General features: G+C 30.9%; 1 protein-coding gene across 7 annotated transcripts in view; it reads left to right on the top strand.

The window, feature by feature from the left end:
- LOC145256505 (GRAM domain-containing protein 4-like) overlaps window positions 1-24,136 on the top strand; it is a 390,407-nt gene that overhangs the window by 266,293 nt on the left and 99,978 nt on the right. For all 7 annotated transcript variants that reach the window (XM_080115472.1, XM_080115469.1, XM_080115470.1 and 4 more), the window contains exon 14: window positions 3,860-4,014. In XM_080115472.1, the coding sequence (XP_079971598.1) occupies window positions 3,860-4,014 (155 nt within the window). The remainder of the gene's footprint in view (window positions 1-3,859; window positions 4,015-24,136) is intronic.

Below are 24,136 nucleotides of genomic sequence, written 5' to 3'. Positions count from 1 at the left end.
TATGGAAAAGGATAGGTCGACCTGAATTAACGAAAACCAGAAAGACGGCGAGAAGTGTGTGCGGCAAAAGATTAGAGTTCAAGGGAGAATTAAAATGCAAAGTGACATTCGCTAACCAGACTCATAAATCCAAAGTGTACGTCGTACCAGGAAAGAATACATGCCTGTTTGGGGTAGATTGGATTGTCCTGTTTAATTTATGGGAGAAACCCATAAATTCGTTTTGTAACGTTTTAACTGCAGAAAAAGCAAACCAAAGGGAAGACTTCCTGAAGGATTTGAAAACTGAATTTCCCAATGTTTTTGCCGAAGGACTAGGACTCTGTATTAAGACAGAGGCAAAATTTGAATTAAAGAAAAATGCCACTCCAGTATTCAAGCCTAAAAGGAATGTGCCTTTTTCAGCGATGGACGCAATCGAAAAAGAGTTGGATAGACTTCAACAACTGGAAGTCATTGAAAAAGTTAACCACACAGATTGGGCAAGTCCAACCGTGTATGTAAAGAAAAAAAATAACAGAATAAGGGTCTGTGGAGATTTTTCAACGGGTTTAAATGACTGTCTATTGGACCATAATTATCCCCTTCCGTCCGCAGAAGATCTGTTCTCTAAGCTTAACGGAGGAAAAATTTTTTCTAAGATAGACCTCTCAGATGCTTACTTGCAAATTAAGATCAGCGATGAATGCTCCAAATACTTAGGCATAAATACTCATAAGGGCATTTTTAAGCTAAAGAGGCTTCCTTTTGGATTAAAGGTTGTCCTGCTATTTTCCAGCAAATTATGGACACGATGCTGGCAGGGTTGGAATTTTCAATGGCCTACCTTGACGATATCCTAATTAAAAGTGAAAATTTGCAAGATCATAAGAAGCATGTAAAAGAAGTATTCAAAAGAATACAGGAATTTGGTTTTAAATTGAGCCCAGAAAAATGCGATTTTTTTATGAAAAAAATTAAATATCTAGGTCAAATAATCGACAAAGAGGGTCGAAGACCGGATCCACAAAGGACTGAAGCAATTGAAAAGATGCCTGCTCTAGATTCAGTGACAAAATTAAAATCGTTTTTGGGATTAGTTCAATACTATGCAATTTACATCCCTAACATACATAATTTAAGAGCTCCTCTTAACGAGTTACTGAAAAAGGGTGTTAAATGGAACTGGAATAAGGAATGTGAATCTGCTTTCCAAAATATCAAAAGATGTCTACTGTCAGACTTAGCATTGGCACATTTCAATCCAGAAAAGGAACTAATACTAGCAACGGACGCCAGTGATTACGGTGTTGGCGCTGTATTACTTCACAAGTATGAGGATGGTAGGACAAAAGCTATCGCCCATGCTTCAAGAACGTTGGTTGCAGCGGAGAAAAATTACAGCCAAATTGAAAAAGAGGCGCTGTCGATAATATTTGGAATTACAAAGTACAATCGATTTCTCCATGGACGATCTTTTATTTTGCAAACCGACCATAAACCCCTACTTACCATATTTGGATCAAAGAAAGGCATTCCCACACATACTGCGAATCGATTACAGCGATGGGCTGTAACCCTCTTAAACTATCAGTTTAAGATGGAACATGTATCCTCAAAAAAGTTAGGACACGCAGATGCATTATCACGGTTGATCCCTAAAAGAAGCGAAAGTTTCGAAGAAACGGTAATTGCTGCGCTTAAAGACGAAAGTGAATGTACAAGTTCAATGTGTAATATGATACGTGAACTTCCGGTAACTTTCGAAAAAATAAAAAAAGAGGCAGTAAATGACATTTTCATTAAGAAAATGAAAAATCAATTGGGATGGATAAAAAAAAAATAAAAAGGTAGATCAAACAACGCCTTTTTCCATCTGTGAAGATGTGCTCATGTATGGTGAGAGGATCGTAATTCCACTAACGTTACAGAGGAAAATTCTGAAGGAATTTCATACAGGTCATCCGGGCATTTCGAGAATGAAATCCCTTATGAGAGGATATGTGTACTGGCCTGGTATGGACAAGGAAGTTGAAAAATGTGTCAAGACATGCAGAGGATGTCAATTAGCAGCTCGAGATCCTCCAGTAAAAACGACGCCATGGCCAAAGACGGACCTACCCTGGTCACGTCTGCATATTGATTATGCGGGACCTATAAATGGTTATTTTTACTTGATTATTGTAGATTCTTTTTCAAAATGGCCAGAAATATTTAAGTTTAGACATCCAACAGCAAAAAACACTGTGAGTGCGCTTAATGAAATTTTTAGCCGTTTTGGAGTGCCAAAAACCTTAGTGAGCGATAATGGAACAGCATTTACTGCTCATGAATTCAAAGAATTCTGTGACTCACTAAATATTCTACATATGACAACACCTGTGTACCATCCACGATCGAATGGGTTGGCCGAAAAATTTGTAGATACGTTTAAAAGGGCACTTAAGAAAAATCTTACTACGGACACAGACGAACAATGTATTCAAACATTTTTAGCAATTTACAGGGTGACACCAAATCCTAATAATAATGTCAATTCTTCCCCGGCTGAGCTAATGTTTGCAAGAAAGATAAGATCTGTCTTCGATAGGCTGTTACCAGAGAAAAAGAAAGTTTTCAAAAAAAGAAAACCTTAATACCAAGTGCTTCTCCCCAGGTGAAAATGTATATTTCAAAAATTTTCAAAATGGACGAAATCAGTGGGTTGAAGGTATTATCAAAAAAAGGATTGGGAGCATGGTCTATACCATCCAAGGATTAAGTTTTGTCTGCAAAAGACACAGAAATCAAATACGTCCCAGACTGTCTCCAAATGTGGAAGAGACACCAATGGAAACATTGTGCGATATTTTTGATATACCAAAACCAGCGTGTGTACCGCAAACAATGAATATTTCGCCTGAACCGACCATACGGGCTGGACAGAAACCTTTACCCCGGGTAACGCTGACCAGAAGGAAAAGCGCAAGAAAGAGAAAAGTTACCAGGAGATTAAGCCCTGACCCTAAAAGGAAGAGGTATTTAAGCTAAAATCAGGAAGATTTCAGCTTCAGGGGGAGGTGTTGTGAAGGAACATAACTGGCTATACACCGGTTACAAACTGTATATATATATTGGACTGTTTGGCAGACAGCGGCAGACAAGCAGTCGCAGTAAGACGGATAGTCTTACGTGTTGATTATCAGACTTTCTTCCCCATACTTGTTACTATGTACTTCTATTTACCTTAGGCGAGCAGCCTTACGTTTCTGTATTATAAATAAACCCCATTACACATACCACTCGGTGTAACTCACGTTTGTCTTTATTTCCTAAGTATTTAGGAATATAACACTTATCAAACCAAAGCAACATGTATATATATATATATATATATATATATATATATATATATGTTTATTAATTATACAGAAGTTCAGAAAAACATTGGTACCGTCGGTTTCAAGCCCAACACAACGGGAACCCGTTAATGGTAACACGTAAATGATGTTCAGCTTTCGTCAGCCATCTTGTTTTCTGCCCCGGCTGCCCTGGCTGATGAGAGCTGAACATCATTTATGTGTTACCATTAACGGTTTCCCGTTGTATTGGGCTTGAAACCGACGGTACCAATGTTTTTCTGAACTTCTGTATAATTAATAAACAAATATTTAGCTCTTATATCGAAAAAGTTTTTCTTTGTAATCGAGCACTTTGTCAGAACTCTTTCCCCAAAATACATTAAACAAATATATATATATATATATATATACCAAAAAATCATATTAAATCCAATTCATTTTTATGAGATCTTTTTATTTCTTTTATCATTTGCATCACTTTTCTTTCAAAGAATGAAAGTTTTCTGAAATTCTTCACAGTGTTTCGTTTTCTCTTTCAGGAATTCTTATTGGGATCAAATTATTTATTATCGATTACATGTTTGAGCACTTTCCACGGTTTAAACAGAAGTATGACTCCTCGCATCGACTTTGGGAGAATCTTCCGACTGATGCCGAGTTTCGAAAAAAGACGTTGAGGGTTCAAATTGATAAGGTAGGCAACCATTTATTTTTTTATTGCCTTTTTTTTTTTTTATTGGGAATGGAATACATTGCCAGACTGATTTCTGTTTTGCAGAAGGCCAAAAGAAATCTCTAACTTAGAAAAAAATAAAAGCAATTTATTTCTTCGTGACGAGAAAAAAAAAAAAGAAAAAAACTAACTGCATGATGAAATGAAAAAAGGAAAAAAAATTAATTAAAAAAAAAATAATTAAAAAAAATATTAATTAAAAAGAAATTAATTAAAAAAATTAATTTTAAAAAAATGCATTACCCTATTTCCCGGCACACAGATCCCTTCTCCATTTTATAAGGTAAAGATTTGGACAAGACGGCAAAAGTTTGAGAGTCTGGAAAAACTTGTGTAACACAGCTAAATATTCCTTTTGTTTGATCTTAATATCTTAATGTGCTGAGGAAATACGGTAATTCCTTTTTGGTTTGTTTTTGCTTGCAGAAGGACGTTAAATCAGTTTTTCGTAATGAATAAGCACCCTGAGGATTTCAATTACTTACAGAGATAGTCACAAGTTTTGATTGAGACTCCTGAGTCAGTCCCTAGTCTGAAGACAGACAATACAAATAAAATGGCATCGTTACAGTTAGATGATATGAGATTTAAAAGCCGTGAGAAAATGTCAAAAGGCAGATGATACTTAAACATAATGCATGCAAAACAGGGTTTGGGTTTAAAAAAATTGTCAAAAAATAAAGTAAAAACAAAAAATATAGAAGGAGTCACTCAAAAGAAAAAAATAAAAAATAAAGTTTAAAAATTTATTTAAAAAAAATTTTATGAAAAAAAAAGTAAAAACAAAAAATGTAGAAAATTTCCTCAAAAACAATTTTTAGCAAAAAAAAAGTAAAAGCAAAATAATGCTGAAAAAGTTCTTAAAAAAAAATATCCCCAAAAAATGTGAAAACAAAAAAAAATGTTCAAAATGTTCTCAAATGATTAGCAAAAACAAAAAATGTTAAGAAAATTCTTAAAAAAAATTATTAATAAAAGTAAAAACAAAAACTGAAAACAGATATACAAATAAAATGGCATAGTTACAGTTAAATGGTAGAAAAAAAGTAAAAACAAAATAAATATTGAAGAAGTTTCTAAAAAAAAAAAATGTAACCAAAAAAAAGAATAAAGACAAAAAAAATGTCGACAAAGTTTCTCAAAAAAATTCTTTTACAAAAATAAAAGTTGATTCACTTACTGATTTTAAGAGAATTGTGGAAATCATTCTTAACACAGAAGTAAGCGAGGAGAAGGGTAATTGACCCTATGTATGCATACCAGTGGCATTCATCCTAAGCACGTTCAACTAGCTTTCTCCAAAGGAGGAAGTGAGAGAAGATGACGATACTTCTTGTTGATATCCTCCTATATGTCTGGTATCTCGAAATTGGTCACCCATCTAGTACTGACTAGACTTAACATTGCTTAACTTTGGTGATCTAATGAGAACCTATATGTCAATGTTGTTATGCCATATGTCAGTGGTTTCCAAGCACAGTGCCGTGACACATTGGTGTGCCGCAAAATAGTTACTGGTGTGTTGTGAATAGGTTATAAGTGGAAGTTATAAGTTGTTATAGGCAAAAAACAGATTTCATATCGTTATAATTGATATGAATAAATAGTAATTCTCACATTATTACATGTGATATTGATGCTTAAATATCAATTTAAATGAGGCGGTTACACACGATCCTGCATTACAGGACCATAAATATAATCCCTCTGCAGGTAGGTCATGCAGACAGGCACACGGGCAAGAATATGTGCACCAACCCCAAGTCCCAGTTGTTAGACCTTAAACTTTGTCTAGTGATGGACCTCTCAAAATGGAACCAGACACTCACTGGTCACTAGAAATTACCACCCTGATGCCTAAAGTGTATAAAAATGCATGACCCTAAGTCTGTGTGGTAATACTTTTAACATGGCTGGCAGCCTTGTTGTCTGACATTGTAGTTGAGTCCTTCCTTCATTGATGCTCAGTTGACAGCTGATATATCGCTTCTCTTGGCCACAGCTTGGGCATCAGGCTTCAGAATAGATCTGGAATTAACTGGTTTACTTTCAAATCCAAGCAAGCAATAGTTAATGAAAACATTGGTGATCATTTTATCACCAAAAATAATTATTTGCATAAAATAATTTCAAACACATTTCATACACATAAAGGACTTAGTTAAATTCAGGGCTTCTCTCAGATTTAAGAAAAACAAACTAATGTTTTTGGATGTAGGATCTTTCAACTTAATTCGATTTTTGCTGCAAGGTTCCAGACAGGGTTTATGTTTGTGTTTGTTCATTCGACCTGTGATGGAGAAAAGTCTCTTCTTCCATTTCGCCAAATTGGGGGAAGCAGGGGGGCAGTTTTGGAGTATCGGCCCTAGCTTATGTGTACTGTTTCAGAAGCAGAAAGTAAAATCTCTCCTATGTGCTAAGACAAATTTTTTTTTTATGAATTCATAGTTTCTCCCCCCCCCTCTCTAGGTGAGATTACCATTTCTCTCTCTTTTTTTTTTCTTCTTTTTCTTTCTCTTCCTCTCCTGGGGCCCTTTTCTCTTACTCTCTCTCTCTCTTTCCTGAACCTCTTTCCCTTTCTCTCATTCTGAACCTTTTTTCCTTTTCTCTCTTTTGTTCGAAAGAATTTTACTTATCACCAAAACAAAAGTCAAAAGCTTTATTAGTTTCTTTTTCGATACTCAACGTATGTCCATGCAACGATGATTTGTCATTTTTATTCACATTTGAAAGATTTACCTTTCTGAATCTCCAGCAAGAACTTATTTTATCATTTTCCAGGGAATCTGGGATTTTTTGACCACGTGTCAAACACTCATGACTGCCCGACCAACCAAATTTTTCCTACCAGGGGTGCTTTGAGTATCGTTCGATTAGAGATAGTAGTACATCAAAAAATAAAAAATAAAAAGAAAGAAAATGTATAATAAATTGTTTGTTATAATATTTTGATATTTCCATAAGAATAATCATTAATGAGTACTGTTAGATATTCATTTTTTTGTGATAGTATGTGTGCCGTGAAAATATAAAGAACTCAATAAGTTGCAGTTTGGGAAACACTACGGTATATAATTGACCCTAATTTTAATTGAATGCTGAAAAATATTATCCTCTTCTGAGCAAACAAGAAAAAAGATCAGCTTTTGTTTAATAAATTCTTTGCCAAGAAAAAAAAGTTTGTTCTGTGTTAGTTGAGTTCCTATGTTAATACTCAAGACTGACTTGGATTCTCCATCAATACTCAGGGCTGATTACACAAATCCTCTAGATACTCATTCATTACAAATACCCAGTTTTTGCTTTGTTTTGTTTTTAACTCAATTTTGCATAATTAAAAATTAAAAAAAAATATATTTATTTATTTATTTATTCTTTTTTGCATAACACGATTTAACCAAGGTTTTATTTTTTTTTAAACACAATTTAACCAAGGAAAATAAATAAAAAGGTTTTATTTATTTTAAAAACACGATTCAACCAAGGAAAACAAGTAAAAAAAAATTTTTTGTTTTTTTTTAAACATGATTTAACCAAGGTAATATAGATAAAATGGTTTAGATAAAACAAAATTTGAAAACTATGAAAAAATGTAAAAAGCCAGATGGCACTAAAGCATAACGTATGCAAAAGTTTTGCAGGCTTTTTCTTTTTAAGCATGAAAAAAATTTTTCAACTTTTTTTTTTTAAATCAAGAAAAAAACAATTGCAAAACAAATTATTTATTTTTAATGAATGACTGATAAAAATATAATTTGAATTATAAAAATATCTTTTCACTGATAAAAATATCATTTGATTTTTAAAAATATCGTTTGACTGATAAACATATTACTTATAAACATATCGTTTGATTTATAAATATATCGTTTGACTTAAAAACATATCGTTTGAATAAAATCAATACTTATACATCAATCAATCAATTCTTCTTGAATTCTCTATATTTGTTTCCTCCGACCATCTTTATTAAACATCACTGTAGGCATCCAGATATAGAAAATATATAAGTTATCTCTCTTTGGTTGAGATTTTGGCCACAAGATGGCGCCGTCTAAAATTAAGGCACGAACATGAAAAAAAAAATGGCACAAGCAAAACTACTTTGGAGACAGAGAATAGCTGATGGTACCTACAATGGTGGGATGTCTCGTTTCTATGAAAATGTTGCTTGGAACAAATGCACATATAAATATATCGTAAATAAGTTCAGACTTAGACGGACATTTGTTTACTTCAATCTTGACACTAAACTGCTAAACTGAATTTTCATTACCAACTTGGTTCCTATTTTTTTCCCCTGTTTTCTTCTGTTTGTGTACATATTTTTTTGACTTCTCCTATGGAACTCTTTATGCTGCAAAAGATCAGTTGGAAAAACTAATGACATCTGCATTGATCAACTTTGTAGAAAGTTTTGTTCAAGGATTTTCACAACCACCCGATTGGTCAGTTTAAAAATAAAAAAAGAGTAAAACAAAAAAATACAAACATATATATATATATACATACATACATATATATATATATATATATATATATATATATATATGATGATTGCAACGTCTTGTCAGACGAATGCCACTCCCTCAGACACTTAAAGTCCATGAGCCCAAAAATAACTTTCTTTTTTATTCCTACCGGTGAATTCACATGCTCAAGCAGGCATGACACTGAATACGGTCATTGAGATAAATTATTACATGCTTCCAGCATTTCAAGCCTCCACGCATCACAACTTTTCCATCGCCACAGGACTACTTTTATAGACAAATGTCTGAGGGAGTATCTATACACAGATGATGTTACAGAGTCTTAGCTTTGTACGACAGCTAAGTCTCTCTCTCAGTTCAAAATGTTGAGATCCAGCAACAAGCAAGAGCAAGATAGCCAGCAACAAGTTAAACTGCAGACCAGCTTAATGCGGGTACTGGTCTCCCGCTTTATGGTTTTTTAAATCAGAGATTTGCTTCTTCTAGAAAGGTTGCCTTCACCACGGCTTACATGAGTCCTCTCCACCCCAACACACACATACACACACACAAACACACACGGTGCTAGTTAGCCGTTGAACCCGAAAATACATACATATATATATATATATATATATATATATACTTGTACTTTTTTGTAGAAAAAGAAATCCCATACAGTGCTCTATTATTAGGGAAAAAACCTTTCTCGAAATAAGAGCAATATATTTTTTGTATAATATATACAGGAATTTACATTTATATCGGTAGTCGGTACCGACGGTTTCAAGCCCGGTAGTTGAGGACTGCTCTTAATGTCCGCCTCAGGCTCTCTTCAGCTGACTCTCATCTGTCTTTAACCGGAACCGGAACTCTATATATGCACACCATAATTTTTATTTATTTATTTATTTATTTATTTATTTTATCCTTTATATTTTTTTTATTTTTATTTTTTTTTTGTATGCTACAATAAAAATTATGGTGTGCATATATAGAGTTCCGGTTCCGGTTAAAGACAGATGAGAGTCGGCTGAAGAGAGCCTGAGGCGGACATTAAGAGCAGTCCTCAACTACCGGGCTTGAAACCGTCGGTACCGACTACCGATATAAATGTAAATTCCTGTATATATTATACAAAAAAAAAAAAAAAATATATATATATATATATATATATATATATATATATATATATATATACACACATATATACATATATATACACACACACACATATATATACACACATATATACATATATATACACACACACACATATATATATACACATATATACATATATATACACACACACATATATATATACATGTATATATATATACACACACACATATATATACATATGCATACATATATATACATATATATATATATACACACATATATACATATATATACACACACACACACATATATATATATATATACATGTATATATATATACACACACACATATATATACATATGCATACATATATATACATATATATACATACATACATGCATACATACATACATTTGTAAAATTTTTTTAACTTTGACCCCTTGACAGCCAAATATCTGCTTGAAAACCAATTAAAAAGATTTTCACGAATCTCAATACCCCTTATGTTAAATCTCGAGTCTGTAGACTGAAGACTGACAGAGTAGTTTGGTAGGCAAATGTACACACAGACACAAACAATTTCACTTATATATATATATATATATATATATATATATATATATATATATATATATATATAAAATTTCTCTTCAAGAGGAAAGTCATCCATGAGAATTTCAGAAAGAAAAAGCACACACCTATGATTGAAAGACACAAGTTAAATCTTAACCAGCCAGATTAAACGCAACAGTAGCAAATATATATGATTATGAGCGTCTTTCATTATCACTTACCTGAGTCATTTCCCTTGAAACGACCTGGCAGTAACGATGCCCATCGTTCATTGAAAGCGAACAAATCAGGCTGTTTAACCAAACCAACTTGACGAAAAAGTTTTTGATTTTTCTCCTTGTTTGTTATGGTAATTCAAAGAAGTAGCTTGGTTCAAGATACACCTTAAGAGACTCAGAAGTTACATTGATGAAAGCATTGTGAAAATAAACCTCACGATGTGTATAGTAGTCCGAATACTCCAAATGATACACACACTTTCATATCTTGTTCTTTTTTTCTTTTGCCAAATGTAAATGATTAAAATCTATTTTGTTTACAATAATTTCAGACTTTAGACTTTCTCTCGCCCGTGTTGTCAGTTGTTGTTGATGTAGAGTCTATTAAGGTAAGATGGAAGCACATGTCCATCTCTTCCTCATCTCCTGCACTAGCAGTGTCAGAAATTTCGTGAAAACTATTGAATAATTCCACCCGCTATCTTTCGAAGCTTATAACACCTCAAAAAATGTAATTCAAGCCCTAAGTTTTTTTTCAATTAAAGGAGCAAGGACCAAGGTTTCATTAAAAAAAAAAAAAAAAAAAAAACAAAAAACAAATAACGTGGTTTAAAAAAAAAAAAAAAAGGTTTTAAATTTCGGACTTTACAGGTAAATTTCTAAAAAACACTACTTTTTTTTGTTTTAAATTTGAATATATTATTTATTGATCTTTTATCTTCAATTTGTGATATATAAAACTTTGGTACATAAATTAATTATTTACTTTTTAATAGACATTTCAAAATTGGGGGGCGTGAATTAAAAAAAAAAATGTCTAAAATATTATATTCGATTTATTGGAAAGAGCATAAAATTTCACATTGACCCTGAAAATATCGTAAAAATAGAATCAATAGAAAAATTTTGATAGATTTTTAAAGTTTAAAAATTGAAAAATACTGAACTCGTAACATTCAATTAATTTCATTACCATTTTTTTTTAAAATATTTCTATTACTTTTTATACAACTTTAATAGTTTATTTTGGAAGTATAATCCATAAAGAAAATAAACAACCCACCTTTAAAAGAGAAATTACGAGTTTTTTTATATATTATTTGCAGTTTCGTGTTAGGGGTGTCAAAAATTCCTACAAAAATTCTGATACACCTGCTCCTGCACTTCATCTCCTTGACAACAATAGAAAATATCCTTACACTATTATTTTGTCTAGTTTTTTTTTTTTTTTTTTTTTTTTTTTTCTCCATTTTTTTTTCGAAGTTTTTGTTGGATTTTGTTCTGGCAATAATAGCATTTTGGTATGAGTTACTTCCCCTAGTGTCTTTTTAGGAAGTTGTTTCTCTTACATTTTAATCATCCCCACATTTTAAGGACATGGACAAAAAATAGTTACCCACAGACACTGAGAATATATACAGAAAAAAAATGGAAATAAGTCGTACACCATCGACTATGACTATGCGATTCATACAGCTGCGTACCTAGAAAACGGAGCTATTAAACCTTTTATGGGTACAAGAAAGAGAAAGAAGCAACCTTAGTAGAAGTTAGTGTCCTTGGATAAACCGAACGGAGAAGAAAAGATGACGAAATATCAACGTCTTATGTATGACATGAAAAGAAATTGGAATCTTAGGAAGATCTCCATCATTCCAGTGATTATAGGAGCAACTGAACTTATGAAAAAAAAAAATTAAAAAGTACTTGGCAGTTATACCCGATGAATCAAGTGCAAAAGAGATTCAAACAATTGCACTTAATAACGGGTCAGTTGGAATTTTTTTTTCAAATCTCTCAGTTGAAATGTATTGGATACGAATTACAAAAAAAAAAAAAAAAAAGAAATGAAGAAACAATAAAATAAAATATAACAAAAATCTACCGTAAGTTTCATGAATAAATATTGTTTGATTTTTTTTTTTTTTTGCATAAATTGAAACATTTTTTCCCACGATTAAAAACTAAGGTACTATGGTGCCTTACGCATCGGTTATTTTTGGGAGAGGGGTGTTAGTGATTAGGGGCTTAAACCATCGATAACAGAAGCTCGTTTTTTATACTGTACTTCCAGACCCATGTTCTGCACCAAAATTCCGATTAATTTGTTTTTGTAACAATATTTTATCTAATATTTTATCTAGGCTGATTAAATTCATTGTTGTGTGCTCCATTGTCATGATTTCATTTTATTTTTTCTTCCAATTTCTCAAAAGTCGTCTGCTTTGCTTCTTATTGACTAACTGTGTTTGTTAAGGTTTTTTTTTATTAACTGATCAACTGGATCAGCACTCGGCATAGTCCGGCAGTTTCTGTCAGCTCATGGTCGAGCCAAACAGATCTTTACATTAACACAGATCTTAAAATGCAACTGTACCATATATATATATATATATATATATATATATATATATGGGAGAGATTACTATCATATATATATATATAATGCGCATAAATGTCAGTAAAAAATAAGGCATAGACACACACACACACACACATACACACACACATACACACACACACATAGCATTTGTATAGGAATGTGCACTCCTGCTACCTCAACTGTTCTGCATCTACCAACCAAAGTACTCTCATCCAGTCATCCTCATTGTCATCATCTTCCTCTTCAGTTTAATGCCTATTTTAAATGCTGTCATTTGTTGTCAGCTTTTAGAAATTATCTTCCAAACTAACTTATCTCTGGCCAAGTCTTTATTCAGACTTCTTTCTCTCAAACCAGTCCTAATCGGTTCATCTTACGTTTTCTTTTGCCTTCACCTGCCAACCAATCCTGCGATCTCACTCAACCCAAATCTTGTCATTCACTCTTTCAATGTGACCAAACCAACCAAGTCTCCTGTTCTATATGCATCTCATATCTCATACTCTCTAGATTCCATTTTCCTCTGAGCTCATCAGATCTAACCCTCTCTTTAAAACTCACATTGCACATCCATTGTATAATTCTTATATCATTTCTCTCCATGCAACACATGCCCTCAACCTTCACTGACCAGATTCCATTTCCAGTAGTGTTGGGACGATTAATCAGAATTGGAATTGGAAATCAAAAAAAAAAAAAAAAAAATCGGAACTTTTAGAGAATCAAGATCAAAATCAGAAAAATTTGTGCCATTTTTCTGATACCAAAAGCGATTGTTTTAATCACATATCATTTTTATTTGATTTTGTTTAAAACAAAATCTTCCACTACTGGTAGTAATCATAAAATAATAAATATTCATTGATTTTAAACGATCAGTAAAACTAAAATCTATAGCTCATCTTAAGTGACAAGTGTGTTTTTACATTTGAGAAAATGAATGCACAATTAGTAATTTTTATGGTAATCGGGGTAAAATAGCAACTTTATAGTTAAATATTTAGAGATTTATAAAGAATCGGAATCAGTAATTGCATTGGAATCGGGATTTTATAATGGAATTTGGAAAAATATTGGAATCGTCCTATCACTAATTTCGAGACATCATCACACTTCATACATGTACCTGATAGACTCTATAAAACTGCAATTCTCTTTAAAGTTGTAGCTGCGGCCATAGTAGTCCCATCAATTTCAATAACCCCTCCCCCCTTTCCTTATCACCAGTTGTTGCTGTCCCCCTATTTCTGCGGACTCAAAGCAGAAGTAGGGAAAGAGGCTAGAACGATTCCACATCATTTTGACTACTGGCCCTTGGACAGACAACATGGTAATTGACATTCATTAATTTATCTCAAGAACTTATCAAGTTTCTTTCGGAAATTAATATTAAAATGTATTCCTTATTAAATGTACTATTTTCTTTTACAGTTTTCACAGTGTTTAATAAAGCTATATACATCAGTTGAAGCGTCACTCTTTTCCTCGAAACCGGCCGGTAGTTACAAAAGTTTTAATCAACAATTTAATTATCAACAATTTAATTATCAACAATTTAATTATCAACAAGTTGTTTTATTTGCAGTTTGTTTTAGGTTCTTTTTGTTTTAATTTAGTTGCTTCCTATTTTTTTCTTTTTTTTTCAATTTTGCATATTTAATGTTTATAAAAATACCTCCTAAACTAAAGGTGTTATACTTTTTGTTTCTTTTTTATAAAATATAGCAAGGTTACTCAGCGCCGTCCAGTGCAAAATGTGGCATACTTCTATTAAAACATCCATCTCTCTACTGCTCTCTATCTCTCTCTCTTTCTCTTTCTTTCTTCCTTCTTTCCAATTACCTTCTGTCCCCTCCACCCAGCCCATTCCTCCCTAGCTGGACAAACACACACACATACACACAGACAACTCTCCTTTATATTATAGATTCCTCATAGAAATTAGTTAGCATTTTGTATCCAAAATTAGTATATAATAACATTGAAAACCGCCCCCCCCCCCGATGAAACCTGACCCAGTTGACCTTCACAGAATGAATAATTTTTTTCTAACTTTTAACTATTGTTCATACAGGACAACACCGATCAAGAACATACCAACTTTGTGGGTATTTGTTTTGTAGTTTTGGACTTTTAGCTGGACATGTAAACATACACACAGATAACTGTCTTTTATATAATCGATTAGCAGGGGGCTTCTGGTGTTATACGCAACAGTAGCAAATATATATGATTATGAGTGTCTTTCATTATCACTTGCTCAAATATGATATTTTTTATTTATCCAGATTTCTTATGTATTATTAATAGATTGAATTTTCTATCGATTATTCCATATTATTATATTGTACCCAATATAAAGTCGTAATTTCAAAAGTAAAAAAAAATATGACTGATAAGAAATAGCTAAAAAATAAACTGACATTAATGTACAAATATATGTATATTTGTGCATGCGTAGAAGAGCAGTTTAAGTCGACTTACGCTTGCCACATTCTAATTTCTTTCAATTTTAACCCTTTAGTCACTCTTTTGACTCTTTAGCAACTATTTTAACCGGTTAAAACCCATAAAAAATGGTCTATAAAAAAATGCAATTATTTGACCCACCTCGTGCCTCTCTGTGACCTTTCGTCTCAGAAGAGTTACAGTTTAAAAAAAAAGAAGATTATTTTTTTGTTCCAAAAAGGAAGTAATTTTGTTTGGATGAATACAGGGTTATGTCCCATTTTACATGTCAGATGAATTCTTCCGGCGGCGTTTTTTTTATATTATTATTATTATTATTGGTACTTATACAGTTTACTCACTCAAAACATTAAAAATTGAAAATATTGAGAAAAAAAAGTTATGGAATGTAGTTCTCCGAAAAAAAAAAAAATTCACTTAATTTGATCCAGTAGTTTTTTTTTTTTTTACAGTGAAAAAACAATTTGTTATTATACTGATCAAAAAGTAGCCATTTTTCGATTTTTAGGAAGAAAAGCTAGTATTTAAGATGGAGAAGTGGGTGTCGGCGCTTTAGACTGAATTATCTCCCCATAGCGTATTCAAAAATCCAAACATGGCTACCTCCAGCACGCTGTCATAAAAACGTGTTTTTCCTCTGTAAAACAAAAACTACTCGATCAAATTAAGTGAATTTTTTTTTTCAGAGATCTTCAGTCCAAAACAGATTCGTACAATATAACTTTTTTTTTTACTTGATTAAACGGTACAAGTAACTTATTATTTTATTATTTGTTCGTTTGTTAAGTAAATTGTGAATTTTTTCAGGAGATTTTGTCCATCTTTTTATCTCCAACTCCTGAAAGCGTAGACGATTCATCTGAGAATCAAAATTGCGAACCCCCAAAGGTAAGCCATTCGGCACTCCTCCGACTCACAATCAAATTCACCTGTTTTTATTCAGAATATGACTTAAAACAAAAATAAACAAAGGGGTTTTGTTAAGTCGACAGATCGATTTTTATAATATGTCGTTTTAAGCAAAAACAACATTATGTACTTAATTGTCATGTAGAAAACAGTAATATATCCAAAAATTAAGAAAATTCATTGAGTAGAAATCTATTTATAGTTAAAAGTAATTTTCATGGAAAATTGGGTAAAATCGCATTTTTCTTACTTGTTATTAAGTAAACGGTGAAGATTTCACACACAGGGAACATAATTCAGAATGTAAATTTTAGATTACATTTTAATGGCGACCAACATTTAAGCTTCATAGTGATATAAATATATATATATATATATATATATATATATATATATATATTTTCTTATAATATATACCAATCCTTATTTAAGAAGCTCAATGTAATTACAGTGCAATATAGTGAATAAATGACAAAAAACTATATTCCAGAATTCATGATGTTGACCAGCTTATCATTTATTTCTTTTAACTCAGTTAACATTCACAATTAACGATGAGTTAAGGGCATAATAGATTCATTGATTGATATAATAATTAAGTGATTGATTTTACACTACGAAGCAGATACTGTCAAGAATTGTAAATGTCAACTGAATTAAAGGAATAAATTATAAGATGGTCAACACCATGAATTTTGGAATATAGTTTTTTGTCATTTATTCACTATATATATATATATATATATATATATATATATATATACTAAAAACACAATAGCAGTTGTTCTACTTGACGAATTTTCGTAATTTTTGGATATATTACTATTTTCGACGAGAAAATTAATTATGTAATATTGTTTTTGCTTAAAACGACATATTTAAAAATCGGTCTGTTGACTCTATCTTAACAAGCACCAAAACAAATATGCAGAAAATACAGAAAAATCTTTATGTACGTATCCGTCATAGAATGAAGATGTCATATTCCAAATATCACATCAATTGATCAACTATTTTCTTTTAACTAACAAAATCAAATTTTATTACAAAGCAAGACACCATTTTTTGATCTGCCATGTTTTATAAATAAGACAGAGGTAACTCAATTCGAACTGTTGAAATCAAAATCAGCCTTTTAATGAACAACAATTTACTTTCAAAATTCCTAAAAAGATGATTTTCTATATAAAAATAAACTACTTGATCAATTCATGTGATTTTTGGAATATGATGTTTTCATTCCATGACGAGTGCGTACATCGTAAAGATTTGTCTGTATTTTGTGTTTTTTAATTAAGTCGAATTCTAAAAGAAAAACAAGTCACCAATCCATCTGCTTCAGAAGAATGTCAAATAAAAAAATAATATATAAGGTGAGTTACTTTTGCATAAAAAGTCATTGATGCAAGGGAAATACCTCCGTTTGATGGTGAATTTTTATAAAAAGAGAAAAAAAAAGGGTCAGTTGGTTTTTAATACAACGAAGGTTTATAACATTAAATAAAAAAAAATGTTAAAGTCTTTACCATTTTTTTTATTAATATTTTATAAACTTTGTTTCATAGCGAATGTTCGACTGAGCTCCAATCTATGGTTCTTCCTTGCCAATCTTTCACAAAAAACACTCGTCTAGCCAAAATCACTATCAATAAATCCCCCACCTCTCTATCTTTTTTTTTTTTTTTTTTTTTTTTTACAAAGGAGTCACCACTTATGAAGGCCTGGAAGCCACTTGATTATGACTAACATTGGAGGGCAATAAAAATAAGACTGTTGGGCATTCATTACTGAAACTTGATGGACAGGTCAGGCATAGATTGGAGATTATTTGTACCAAGTATGGTTGATTGTATGTTTCATTAACGATCTGCAGTAGGTGACATTTGATAAGAAGGGGAGGGGGGCACTCTGTTTTTAAAAAGTTAAAGAAATAGTCTCTTCATTATGATGAAGTACCCAACCAATTTTGACGCTCATACAAAATAAAAATAATAAAGACATGGATGGAAATCACATTCCAAAGAAAACCTATTTTATGCCCTTACGAATCAAGCAAAAAAATGGGTATCTACACCAAAAATTAGAAACATTTATTGAGTAGGATTTTAATTAAAAATAAAAATCAGTTTTTGTATCTTGGTGATTTCCATGAAAAATATTTAAAAGTTCTTATTTATTTGTTTCATTGAAAGGACAGGTTTAGACACAAGGTCAGTGTTTATTGTAAAAAAAAAAAAAAAAAGAAAAAAAAAATCCAGATACCCAGAAAGGTCACTGTGGGTTTGAACAAAGCTAAAAATTCTGGTGCTTTTACTGATAAAGGCACAGATGAAAATCACATTCCAAATAAAATGTGTTTGATATATTTACATTTCAAGCGAAAAATAAAAATCCTCAATAAAATTTAGAAAAAATCAATCAAGTAGAATTTTAATAAAAAATACAAATCAATTTTATTATAAACTGCAGTTTTATCGTATTAAGTAATTTTGGAGAGTTATAAGAAAACGGGAGGTAATTCAGTCTGTCATTTGGGGCCAATGTTAAAATTTCTATTAAAATGTACAACTCATAAAAATATGATAAAGTTGATTTTTACTTCTAATTAAAATTCTAATTGGTAATTTTTCCTAATTTTCGGTGAGGATACGTAATTATATCAAAGAAGTTTTATTTTTAAATCTGATTTTCATCTTTGTTCTTCATCTGTGTAAGCACCCCAATTTTTTTTTTTTTTTTTTTGTCAGAGCAAAAACATTTTTTTTTTAACTTTTGTAATTAAATTTGAGTTTTAATGGCTGCCACAAATTGCATACATGTCTTGGCAGCTATTAAATGGTCGATGGTGTCATGACCACAAACCAGATACTAAACTCATCCCTCTTCAAACCAGGAGGTAATGTCCTGGAGAATATTCACTTCCCACTGAATTGTGCCTTTAATGGTTGTACATTAATCTTGAAATGTATTATTGCATAGCTGTAATTTACTTAAAGGATAACTTGTGTGCAGGTAAAAAAAAAAATCAACTGTTTTGAGTTCAGATCCTTTTTTGATCATTTACGCATTAATGTTTTTGAGAACCGTATGATTTTTTTTGTTGTCACTATTTGAAACAGTTTTAAACGTGCGTCTGCAGTCTTTAAATGTCACCATGTGATCACAGACCAACATTGTTGTAAAACAAGTGCACAGGAATTTACAAAATATAGAATACCAAAAATTAGTATCAAAATATTGAGTACGAAAATAGTGGGTGCCAAAATATTGAGTTCTAAAATGTTGAGTATCAAAATATTGAGTTCTAAAATGTTGAGTATCAAAACATTGAGTATGAAAACATTGAGTATCAAAATATTGATTATCAAAATATTGAGTTCTAAAATATTGAGTATCAAAATATTGAGTATCAAAATATTGAGTTCTAAAATACTGAGTTCTAAAATATTGAGTTCTAAAATATTGAGTTCTAAAATATTGAGTTCTAAAATATTGAGTTCTAAAATATTGAGTTCTAAAATACTGAGTTCTAAAATATTGAGTTCTAAAATATTGAGTTCTAAAATATTGAGTTCTAAAATATTTAGTATCAAATCATTGAGTATCAAAATATTGAGTAGCATAAAAAAAATCAATTTTTAAAGATGTTTCGTGCGAAGACATGTATGCGTACTAGTCCATAAAAAATGTGAAGAAACGAACACGAAAAATAGATCGTCACTGCCAGAAAAACCAATAAGCCAATCTACAGTTCCATTCTTTACTATGCCAGAAAAATTTTGTGAACCGTGGCTTTAGATTGTCAACACGATAGAATCAAATACCCATCTGTTTTGACACTCAAGATGAGCAAGTGATACCCACTCACGCTTTTAAACAATTTACTACAGCACGCTATGCACATGTTTGCCGTTTTCATATTTGCTAACTGAAAAATTGTATTTCAAGGTTAAATACAAAAAAAAAATATATAACATTTTTAAATTGTGTTTCTTTCTGTGTGTTTTGTTGTTAACTTTTTTTTGGAAGCTGCTAGGACATTGACAAGATCACCACAACAACATATGTACATATCGTTGAAATTTAAACATTTATTTTTTAAATGTCGTAACATCCGCCAGAGTGATCTAATGATTATAACGTCATGATCTATGCACCCGAGCTTAGGCGACCGACTTTATATTTCAACTTAAGGATGATCAATGGGAAGAAACCGTGTTTTTACATGAGGCTGACATAATTATTACAATAATAATTTTAATACCCACAGACACAAGTGTTTCATCTTTTTGGGAATCATCAGCGCAAGGTAACACAATTACTGCTAATAATATATTTTATATATATATATATATATATATATATATATATAAATTATATTAATATATATAAATTATATATATATATATATATATATATATATATAAATTATATTTATATATATATATAAATTAATATATATATAAACTATATTAAAATATATATATATATAAACTATATTAAAATATATATATATATATATAAACTATATTAATATATATATAAACTATATTAATATATATATAAACTATATTAATATATATATATATATAAACTATATTAATATATATATAAACTATATTAATATATATATAAACTATATTAAAATATATATATATATATAGATTATATTAAAATATATATATATAAATTATATTAAAATATATATATATAAATTATATTAAAATATATATATAAATTATATTAAAATATATATATATATATATATATATAAATTATATGAAAAAAAATATATAAATTATATTAAAATATATATATATATATATATAAATTATATTAATATATATATATGTTAATTATATTAAAATATATATATTAATTATATTAATATATATGTTAATTATATTAATATATATATATGTGCGTGTGTGTGTGTTAAATTTATTAAAATATTTATATATATGTTAATTATATTAAAATATAAGTTTAATAATTAAAGTAAAATTCTGTAAATCAAAATGCATACACATATGTTTAAGTTAAGAATTTATTGTTTGAAACAAGGAATATATAGAGAAAAATTATGTTTATTTTCTTAATCCATGGATTTTCAATAATGGCTCATATCATCAGAGGAAATGAAATGTAATTGACAAAATGTTCAGATGTGAATAAACAAGTATTTTGCTTTTCAGCACATATATTGAAAATGTTATTTGAATGGTAAATAAGAGTCATAGAAAAAAGGAATTCATAGAACCTGGGCAGTCCATTATCAGAATTATCAGGGATACTGCTAGGTCGGAGGAGTAGTGATCCAGGGGAAAAATCAGTAATCCAATATATTAAGAATCTTTGGTTGTCCCATACTGTTATGGTCGTCCACTTCGACGATATAAAGATCCATTGGTAGAAGAAATTCAGAATCCTTGGGGGTGCGGAGATATTGCATCAAATATTGAATCAATGTTCAATTCCATTGCATATATTTTTGTCAATAATGAAATACGTACAGGGGTGTGTGGAAATTTACACACCTTTTTGGCTAGGCTCATCCTGAAAGTATTACTTCAATGTAATATCTGACAGGATAATTCACTTGATCTTTAATCTGTGACTTATATATTAAAATATATATACATATATATATATATATATATATATATATATATATATATATATATACATATATATATATATATATATATATATATATATATATATATATATATTAATTTTATTAAAATATGTATATATTCATTATATTAAAATGGCATAATGAAAGCAACATTTTTTTTTTTACACGGTGGTCACCACTTATCAAGGCCCGGAAGCCACTCAGGGATAAGGGTTATTGCAAGTGCAGTACGTTAGTGTGGAGATTTAATGAAGTGTTTACTTAAGGGGGCGGTTCATTAGGAATTTGTTAACATTGGACTTGAAGACATCCAGCTTGTAGTCAGGTGGGAAGCAGGCAGACGGAACAGAGTTCCACAGGCATGCAGTTCTGAGAAAGAAGCTTTGTTCATGGAATCTACGTTTTGATTTAGGCACAGATAAAGAGTGGGGAAAATTGAAGGTAATTTCATTTTCTCTACCAATTTTCAGATTTTTTTAACCATGTCCAAACACATTTTATTTTCTTTTGGTGGATTGATTGTCGCTATTTCTTCTGATGAGTTAAGGGCAAAATAGATTCACTGATTGATATAATAATTAAGTGATTGATTTTGTGCTATGAAACAGATGCTGTCAAGAATTGTAAGTATCAACAGAATCAAAGAAATAAATTGTAAGATGGTCAGCATCATGTAATTTAGAATATAGACTTTTGTCATCTATTTATAATATATAAGTTTGATTGGGGTAATACAATAAGGTTTATTCTACAAATGGTACAAAACAAGAATCGAGCCTAATGTATATATATTATTATTGATAGTGTTTACAGCTAAACGAGTGTTTCTTGTGAAAGTTTGGCGAGGGGGGACCATAGACTGAAGCTCAGTTGAACACCTTCCATGAAAATAACGATACATACAAACTCGCAACATCTCTTCTGTGAGATAGAAGTTGCAAGGAAGAGAAAAGGACATCTCCTATGAGGCTACGAAGTCTATTTTTAACTCTATCAAGGCAGGACAAGTCCTTTCTAGCAGCTCCTGCCCAGATGTGGCAACAATATTCCATCCTTGGACGTACCTGGCTCTTATATAAATGTTAGAAAAAGACAAAACACCAGAAGAAATCATTATGAGCAAGAGATTTACTGGTTTCAGTCAAATCAAGTCTTGAAAAAGGTACAGTTTATAAAGTCAGAATTGCACTCTCCTCAAAACTGAATCTTTTCTTCCATGTCACAATTAATGGAAAGTGCTGTAATCCTTGTTTCATCACCATCTATATATATAAAAGCGAAAATGTATGTATGTATGTATGTGTGTTCGCTTTTTCTGTATGTCAACAAAAGGTTTTTTCAGAGAAGCGGTCGCTCGCTTCACAACGTTTTAAAACTTTTTATATCACATATAAATCGTAATATCTCACAGTTAACAACGAAGCTCGCCTGTCTATTTAATTTGCTCGATTTCGGGAAGATAAATATTCAATATTTGTCGCTCGCCGCATGTGGGTTAGTCTTTTTCCTATAACATCTTGGGGGAAAAGAGCATTCAGCAGTAAATGAATACTATCCCGCAGTCAAACTTGACCTCATTAACTCATTAAAACGGGCACCTGCTAAATCCAAGTAATTAAATAAATTCAAACGTGTTTCCGTTAGCATCTCACGGTGGGGCAATGGTTAACGTCGAACTTTTTTTTTTTCACACTTTAATTTACAACTTTGCCTCAACGGTTCGGGTTCGATCCTCATACTTACTTTTTTTTTTTACCCCCATCCCCCCACACCTCCAAACACCCGGGCAATGCCGGGTACCCCTCGCTAGTCTAATATAAACCTTAAACTCAGATTTTAACAAAACATTTGTCAAAAATTGCACTCAAACAATATATGTTGCCACTTCATAGCAAACTTGATCGCAATTAAAATAGTTTATTTTGTATTGCATTTCGTCCATATTTTCATTTGTTTTGTTTTTCTGTTCTTTTTTTTCTCCTTTTTCCCCATTTTTATATCTTGCTTTGCACACACTGCATAATTTTTCAAATCGTTATGCACATGCCCAAAAAATCCTGTTGTGCATTTCTTTTTTTTCCTGGTTAACTGTTATTCAAGAAATTTATAAGTTTTCACTTTTTCTGAAAATGTTCATTGATTCAAACGAAACCGGTAAATGTCTTGTTTTTGATGATTTCTTCCCGTGTTTAATTTGTTCTTCCTCTTGTCTTTTTTCCATACATCTTGTCTCCATGGCATTCTATTTTATATATCGTGTAGTTTTTCACATATATATGTATTACATATATATAT

This window comes from Euprymna scolopes, chromosome 32 (assembly GCF_053919585.1).
Source record: "Euprymna scolopes isolate OS-2025 chromosome 32, ASM5391958v1, whole genome shotgun sequence".
Classification (NCBI taxonomy): Eukaryota; Metazoa; Mollusca; class Cephalopoda; order Sepiida; family Sepiolidae; genus Euprymna; species Euprymna scolopes.
The sequence above is the reverse complement of the archived record's forward strand: the minus strand, read 5'-3'. Positions and strand labels throughout refer to the sequence as shown.